We start from the raw sequence: 8817 nt of genomic DNA on the forward strand, positions 1-8817 counted from the left end.
GGTATCTGTTTCCCTCCTTCTCTTGTTAGGATTGAAAATTTTGTATTTTACATATTCATACGATTAAGTATTTGGGTTTACTCATTTTAAATTGGGTATATGTTTCCTTTATTTTCCTGTTAGGATTGAAAATCTTGTATTTTACATATTCATATGATTTAGTATTTGAGTTTTCGAAATGGTGTAATGTAAAAAGAAGTGCTTTGACTCCTTGTTATTTGGTAAATAAACGAGAGTGGGGGCTCGAATCAATTAATTTAAGTACATGTTTGAACCATCTCGATTGAGGAATTGTTCGTGCTGTAATTTAATTAGACTCCCATTTTCTTTTTAATTACAACGTAAATGAACGTTGATTGCTACAAGGGTGTGAACACAAACACATTAAAGATCGCAATCTGCAAGTAAAACCACTGCATGTTTTGTCATAATCACTGATTAGACATGCAAGTGGGTTTCTACAGCTTTTTCTTCCTTTGTATTGTCACAATGATTTGTGTATTTGCTGCTGATTTAGTAGCCCATGACCCATCAAGAGACAAGGATGGTTAAGCTAAGTTTAACTTATCCTTAGCTTTTCAACATATAATATCTAGCCTTGCTTGAAGGGATCGCCATTAACACAAAATTATCATTAAAAATTATTGGGGAATGAATACCTATTAACGACCCTCAAACTCAAATTCACGAATTTGTTCCTATTTGAGCTGGGCACACAATTCTCGATGATACATCGGATCCGCACGGTTTTATTCTTCTCATATATTCATTCACTTGTTTTAAAAGCATAATTGCAATTATCCCACTAAAATGACCAAGAACATTAATTATAGAGAGATCCTTACTCTTATGGTACCAAAGAGTTGCAATTTCTACAAGCAACACAGATATTGACCACTCTGTATGCAATACTCTTTATTTGAAATATAATCCATATAAAAAAAAGAGAGAGAAAATGGAAAGAAATCAGACTATTAAGTCATTTTCAATCACCTTCATAGTTCCCATCAGTCAAGAGTGTATGACTGTATATAATGCGCCTACTGGAACAGAGCAGATCAACTGTCTCTTCTTTATCTCTCTGCCTTTTTTTTTTTCTTTACACTTGAATTGATTCCTCAATCATTTACTTGAAAAAGGGTTTTGATAAATTTCTCTGCTTTCTTTCTGGGTTCTGTTTGTTTGCACCCAAACCAAGCCCTCCTGCTCTTGGTTGCTGTAAAAGTTCTGGTTTTCTCTCTTTCTTCTGGTGTCCTAATGATCTCAATCGCTTCTGCAAAAGGTAAATGAAAATTTCAATATCGAATTGAAGGTAAAAGCATGCCAAACATTTGTTAGTGATTTTGTCACTGCTTTCACTTATTTTGTCTTCATTTCTTATGCCGGACTTGCAAGAGGAGAAGATGGAGACGACCAACCAATTATACAGTAGGGAATTCCAAGCAATGTTGGACAGTCTAGAAGATGATGACAACTCAGAGGAAACTAGTCAAACCGCAGAGAAGAAACGTCGACTAAGTATCAGTCAGGTAAGGGCACTGGAGAAGAGTTTTGAGGCTGACAACAAGCTAGAGCCAGAGAGAAAGGCAAAATTGGCACAAGAAACAGGCCTGCAACCAAGACAAGTAGCAATTTGGTTTCAAAACCGCCGCGTCCGTTGGAAAACTAAGCAATTGGAGAGAGACTATGGCATCCTTAAAGCCAATTATGATGATCTCAAGGTCAATTACAGTAATCTTGAGCAAGAAAAAACAGTTCTATATGAGCAGGTATTACTATCACCAACATCATGTTATATTGTAAAGGTTTAGAGTACTGAATTTGTAAAGGTTCTTGTACTTGAATTGCAGCTAAACGAATTGAAAGCCAAGCTCCAGGAAGAGAATCCAGACACTGGTAGCTGTTTTAAAGAAGAGTCCCCTGCATCCCAGCTGAGTAAAAACCATGATCTTTGTGATCATGTGAATGGTCAAGAACGAATATATCCGGGATACTCTTCTTCCCTGGAGTTGAATGGCTCTTCTTCATCTGCTCCATTCACATCCGACTCCAGAATGATTTTGCACAATGTTTATCAACCACAGCTAGTGAAGATAGAAGAGCAGAATTTTCTGCGTGCAGAGGATTCCTACAACTTCTTTTCAGTTGATCAAGCTCCTACTCTCCACTGGTATTTTCCCGAGCAGTAAAATCAGAGAAATCATCAAAAAGTTAACTCATGCTTTTCAAGACTCTGTAAATTGGTCCACTTGTTCTTCCCTCATTGAACAAAACAAAATCAGTAGTTCAACTCTGCCACAATGACGAGAACAGTAGTTTGGCAAATCAAGACGTTAGAAGTCTAATGCTTTACATGAAGCGCCATTTGTTGAAAGATTTACCTTGTTGCACCAACGAAGGCAAATGCAACATGCAACATGCAACATGAATGAGCAAACATGTTCCAAATTTTATTGTTTGCTTGAACACCAAACTCAAACAAGACTAAGCTTTCAGGTGTTCATGTTTTGCCGTTTCAAAGGGTAATCAATTACCTTAAAGCTCTTAAATTATATAAAAGTATAATAAAATCCCCCAAGCGATGGGAAGTGGATTAGTGGATATGTTGTAGAGTTGCCAAGTAACTATTTTACCCTCACCTAATCACAGTATTTTTAGTGACACATCAAACATTTTTTGACATTGCAACTCATCTCACCACAGTTTTGAAACTCGGCTCACATCACCTCACCGTAGGAGCTCAAAATGCAATACACTCCCAATCGGACCCTTAATTTCACTATGGCTCCGAGTTCCACCTCTATGCCAGCGATCGAGTATTAGGTTATATAAAATACCAAAACCACAAATATTTCATACTAATTAGACAATGCACTAAAACTTCATTAAATGCTTAACCAATATCTTCTGTTACTTGTTAGCAAGATTTTCTATTTTTTCAGCTATGCTGGGAAGGAATGGGCAAAGAAGGTGGGACTTCTAGTTCTACCACTTATAGAAGTGGTTATTCCCCTCTTCACATCAAGTTTAAGATAAGATCAGTGTGTTACTCATAAGAATGTATGCTAAACAATTCTTGTCAAGGTGAAATGGCTTGCATGCCCTTTTCTATGAAATCACTGTTTAATGATTAACACAATAATAATAAACAGAGTTATGCAATTGGCACATCAACTTTAGTGTTACCTCCTCGGGGAGCTCATCGTTGAATGAGTGGAGTTGGCGAGAACACAAGTCTCCATCCAGCTTTCCATTTTGGAGTGGGAAAGAGACATACCAAAAAGCTGCTGCGACTCTTTAGCTCATCCAAGTCTCTGCTCGTGTCAGTAATGGGACCCATCTTTGACTGTCGATGCCCTATTGGAATCTAGCTAGCTTGCTTTTGGGGTGGCAATCCCAATAACCCACCTGTTTCTTTCACCTTAAAATTCTTTTCGTATTTGGAAAGCCAAAATGCTGGACACCCACGATAAAGCCAACTGTAAAACAAGCTAACACATCACACTCCCTGCCTTTCAACTTCCTTACTGGGTCCGGATGGGCTGCTAAATGGAAGCCATGTTATTGGGCTAATCATATACACATTATCTATTCAACAACCCATATGCAAGACGCTTCATCAAAGCTTCAAACTACTTTAATTCAAAATAAACACAGTATTTTGTCTCTCTTCACAAAAAAGGGCAGCCTTTACTTCTCCACAAAACCGCCCAGTCGTGTTGTTGCATCTGGTCAGAAATCGGACACCTTCAACCGTCCCTGATTGTTCAAAAATAAATATTTATGTTGTTACACCCCTTACCTGTGGTCCTGAGACAGCTTCTTCAATCTTCCTTTTCAAAAGCATTTCGTTGAGGACAAAAGCTCCACTGAGAACCACCCATCCATTCTCAAACACCCAGTCAAACAGAACCAATGCCGTCCATTTCTACCACAGACCCTTACTTGATAACTCTCCGAAAATGCAAAACTTTCTCCCAAACATGAAAGCAAGCTTCTCTTAGGCCAAATAACAACCACCTTGCAGGCGCGCGCGTTATAACATTAATCCAGAAAATTCAGAAGCAGTCATCACTGTCACAAAATGGTACAAGATATTGTTTAAATACCTACAGTACTCATTCCGACAATGTGGCCCCAGCAACTATCACAATTTGCTTCCAGTCATCGTCATTATTGTACATATCCATACGAGTCATATGCATGGTTGGTGGACTGAATTCTCCACTAACAATAATTGCTCCTAGGACTAGAGAGTCAATTACCAAAAAGATGTACTAAAAAGACTTTGACCAAAAAGATGTAAAATTTGATGGACCCAAGGATTGGAGGTTTTCCAGGGCCCACGGATCTGCAAATGGGATGGCCCATGATATTGCTACATGGGCCACAATAGTCCACTGGGTTGGTTGCATTTTCATTAATGTGTTAGAGATGCAAAATATGTGGGCTGTGGGCTTATGCTGGTTCAGGCCCTCCTTAATGTTCTGAATTCTTATTTGAGAAATTTTATTTACCCTACTAATCTATTTTCTTTACACAATTTTTTAAACATTTACACTAAAAAATTCTAAATTTACACATAAAATTTTAAGGAATCTATAAAAATACCCTTATTTTATACAATATTAAAAATGAATTTGTTAAATTTACACATAAATTAATCACAACTCAATATCATCCTCCTTTACCGATTTCATCATATCCAAACGACTACTCTGCTTGGCTCTATCACCAATCCTTATATAATCAAATTAAAGCCTCATATTTTTTACACGGTGAGATCGCAGAAGAGAGAAGAATATGATTGAGAGTGACATGGTGAGATCTGAAAATAAAATTGTGGAGATTTGCCCCAAATAAGCAGAGCTACCTTCAACCATTACACGAGCTTGCTTTTATTCCATTCATAACTCATTTTCGGTTTTCGGAGAAGATAAAAGGCTGGGTCTCCAATGAAATTGCTGTGCACGGAGAAGAAGAGGAAGAAAGTAACCATTACACGAGCTTGCTTTTATTCTATTCAGAACTCATTTTCGGTTTTCGGAGAAGATAAAAGGCTGGGTCTCCAATGAAATTGCTGTGGACGGAGAAGAAGAGGAAGAAAGTAAAGTTGGAGAGAAGAAAAAGAATTTGACCGTTGGATCTGTTTTTTGTAAGTCCATGCCTTTAACTTGCCACGTGGAGAGTACTTGACCCTCTATCTATTTGGAAATTTATACAAATAATAATTGGATATTTTTTTGAGAATTATAATGTAAACTTAATAATCTTTAATTTTTTTTTTGAGGAACTTAATAATCTCTAATTAAATATGTAAAAATTATTTATTTTAAATTTTTAGTTTAAGGGTTTAGGGTTTTAGGGTTACGATGTCATTATATAAAAGGATATTTATATAAATTATAAAAAATTTAAAAATGATGTTTTTTGTGGTGTGTAGATAAAATTTGTCTTCTGATTTCCTTAATGAAACCTGCTAATGTCAAAAGGATGGCTGAGTCTGAGTTAAGCCTAAGCATCTAACTTGGGCTTATAAGTTATATCTTTCCAGCCCATTTGAATTCACCAGGCCGATGTACCCAAGCCTTTTTCTTATTGGGCTTTTCAGAACGTAATCTTTTCTTCGTTGAGCTTCCCATTGCCCACCCCATAGAGCAGAAAACCCTTTGAACGCTCCCAGTCCCAGGAAACCCCTCCCCCGCCTTTCTTCTTCTTTTACTTATCTGCATTCTGTGGCCTCTCGGATTGCTTTCGTTAGTCACTTTCTGGGTGATTCTCACGTTGATTACTCCTCTATTTCCATCATCGCTCCATTCGCTCAGTTTCTTTGAATCTAAGGGGGGCTACTTTTTTCTTAGATTCTCTTTGGTTATTCGTGTCTTCCCTTCTCTAATCTTCAGCATCATAGTTTTCTTCATTTTTATTGAATGCGTGAATCAGTTAAAATTCTTCTAAATATGATGGTTTTTTTTGGAAGAGAAGAGATTAAGTTGTTGCTTGAATATGCCACGGGGTCTGATAATGGGGACTGGAAGGGCATTTCGAAGGAAGCAGACTTCATCGTGGTCATCCTTTCGTCAAAGCGTGCCCCTCGTAATGACTACAAGGGCAAGAATTGCAAACCTACGGGTTTCCACACTCGCAAAGGTACTCTCGTCACTCATAATTAGAATTTTTTGCTTTGTTTTTCATCTTTGATTTGTGTTATACTTATGGAGGGACGTCTGAACAAGTCCATGTGGTTACCGCAATATATGTGGCATTGTAAAATTGATCAATAGATATATTATCGGTATATTGTACGGCTGCACAAGTGTCTATTTTCTTGTTTCTGTTGTTTATGATATATGTAGATGCATATGCTTAGACATATTATGTATGTAGATGCCAATCAGATGCTCATGTATGTGTGTGTTTACAGTTTACATATATATCACACATACATTTACATATATATGCATGTGTATATGTATATATTCTTCAATTTGTCAGTTCTTGTAATCTTTAGTCTCTTCAGACTGGTCAAGAAAAACCTATTTGAAAAGTGAAATTTATAAAAATCGGCAAGAAGACTCAAAATTTAATGAGAAGGAGAATATGCAATTACTTTTTTGTAAAGTTTATTACTTATTCATTAGGGGTTAGGAATAGACTTAACCACAAGGAACAACTCCGACATCATCCAAAGAATGAGAATGGATGATAGTTGGAGATGCATGATGGGGATGTACAAGCTATTCTTAAACCTCAAAATTAATCAATTTAAGTTTCATGTATGCTTCACGTCTGTTTGTCTTTTTCTGCCATTTTTCTTTTCCCTTCTTTCATTTCTACAATGGAATGTTTACTTTTGTTGTCCCTCACTCCTCTTGTGAGAATCCTATTGGTGTTCCAAAACTTGGTCGGCCAATGTCATAACAACTTATAATCCAAAATGCATATGCATTAATTTATAATAGCATTAATATTCATCATATATAAACTTTAAACAGTGGAGGTAATGAACTACCTGCATATGTAGTTGCAGACAATGCTTTAACAAGAATCTATATCATCATAGCTCCCCACCGCTAATGAGATCTTAAAAATAGTTATATTTTACTGCATTCTTTTTTCTTTCTTTTTTAGATGTTGGCTAGTAGCCTAGTAGTGTAAAGATGTGTATACATGTTTAGGGTTATTAGGATAAGCTATGTCATAATGTCAACAAGTTGAGTTATTAGGTCCATCGAACTTATAGTTTGTGCCATTTAAAAGTTTGAGCTGTACCAGGGAAGGTAAGGTGTTCCCCTTTAGTTTCACAAAGCTTGATTGTTAAAACAACTGAGGCTTCTGAAACAGCAAAATAAACAGACAAAGTGAGCGGAGGCCTGATATTGTGTTATCAGTCCTTGAAAAGTCGTCTAATGATGTTTGGTGATTTTAAAGGGGAACGTGAAATAGTAGTAATTGTAAGGATCTAGGTAACTGCGAGGAGGGGGGTGAATTGTTTTATTCTTTGAGAATATGTCTAAACTAAGTTTAATGATACTTATTTCAGATTGTTTTACTTGCCAGCAAAAGTAAAATGAGAATGAATGATCAAAATGCTTGTGAAACTCTTTAGACAGTAAGAGTGCAGTTCTGTATATCGCCATGAAGCTTGTAGAAGCATATATATATAAATATACGAGAACTTCCAAAACTAGCCATTGCATAGAGTTGTACCTTTTTGAATTGTGAAGCTCCATTATTTGCAACTTGTGTGACCCATTTATTTCCAACTTGTCAGCTCCATTTGTTTTCATTTGCGGATGCTTTTCTGACTTCTTATCTCTTTCATTTATTTGCCTCTCTTTTCAATAGCTGCAGCAACATGTGAAATGCCATGTCTTGTCTGTAGAGGACTCAAAATTCAAGATTCAGCATGCTCCAGAAATGCTCCTGCTGGCTTCTAGTTGCCACATCAAAAAATCTTCCAATTCAGTCGCCCTGTCTTCTTTTTAAGGCAAGTTTTCCTCATTTCAGCTTCTATTTTGTACTTGCATACAGTTATGGTCCAATTTTTTTTGTTACAAATTTGTCTTTTATGTTTCTTTGTCCAAATCATCATGTGAACTATGAATTGCTATGTCAAGAAAATTCTGTTTTGTTCTTCTTTATGCTTAGCTTTCTAAGATTTCAGCAAGCTAGCTTTCTAGGACTTGGCACTTTGTGCCAAGTCAGCTTAGGTTAGATTGGCAAGTGCCACATCAACAAGCAATTCATAGTGAATTCTGGTTTATATCTGTAACTTGAAATGACTCGTAAGCTTTATTAAAGTTTCATGTCTTTGATTTTTGTTAGTCTAGAAAATTAGAGCTTTGAGGATAGAAACAACTTCCGAATATAATCAAGAATGCATAGCAATGATCACATAGCAGTAAACATACATATTTTGATCAAACATATTGGATGCACACGCTTCATCGTCAAAACTCATAACAGTTATCACATATCTTCCCGTTCTTTGAAGAACCATGATCTATTGAAACTCCCTGTACGGTAGAGATCCATAGCCTATAATCAATTGATTATAAATATCAAACAGGCCGGATGCAGGGTCTTGGATCTTTGATTGATCATTACAGCATTGCTTTGCCTGGTTTGATTTGTCCTCGCCTCGTATTTTGCTAATAAATGTATACTGAATGAACATGGAAATCTGAGGATTATTTTCAACTGGGCGTGGAAAAATTTGAAGATTGCTTTGCAGATCGATGATAATGGTCCACCAAAAATTTAGGCTGTCACCAGTATAATAACAACTCAAAGTGTGAAAGCCGGTTTTGTTGC

At 36.5% G+C, this 8817-nt stretch overlaps 2 protein-coding genes across 4 annotated transcripts; both read left to right on the top strand.

Moving 5' to 3' along the window:
* The first annotated feature begins 1011 nt into the window (after nt 1-1011).
* On the top strand, nt 1012-2603 carry LOC120009262 (homeobox-leucine zipper protein ATHB-6-like). Of its 3 annotated transcripts, none has more exons than XM_038859766.1 (3): nt 1012-1282; nt 1387-1769; nt 1851-2603. In XM_038859766.1, the coding sequence occupies exons 1-3, from the start codon at nt 1258-1260 to the stop codon at nt 2187-2189; spliced, it is 747 nt and encodes a 248-aa protein (XP_038715694.1). In that variant the 5' UTR covers nt 1012-1257; the 3' UTR covers nt 2190-2603. The 3 variants fall into 3 exon arrangements, with proteins under 3 accessions (XP_038715694.1, XP_038715696.1, XP_038715695.1); XM_038859768.1 differs by having other exon boundaries at nt 1017-1282; nt 1404-1769; XM_038859767.1 differs by having other exon boundaries at nt 1018-1282; nt 1396-1769.
* Nucleotides 2604-5666: 3063 nt separating this feature from the next.
* On the top strand, nt 5667-8303 carry LOC120009249. The gene is made up of 2 exons (XM_038859747.1): nt 5667-6150; nt 7849-8303. The coding sequence occupies exons 1-2, from the start codon at nt 5931-5933 to the stop codon at nt 7938-7940; spliced, it is 312 nt and encodes a 103-aa protein (XP_038715675.1). The 5' UTR covers nt 5667-5930; the 3' UTR covers nt 7941-8303.
* Nucleotides 8304-8817: the final 514 nt, after the last annotated feature.

Source organism: Tripterygium wilfordii, chromosome 11, assembly GCF_013401445.1.
Source record: "Tripterygium wilfordii isolate XIE 37 chromosome 11, ASM1340144v1, whole genome shotgun sequence".
Lineage (NCBI taxonomy): Eukaryota > Viridiplantae > Streptophyta > Magnoliopsida > Celastrales > Celastraceae > Tripterygium > Tripterygium wilfordii.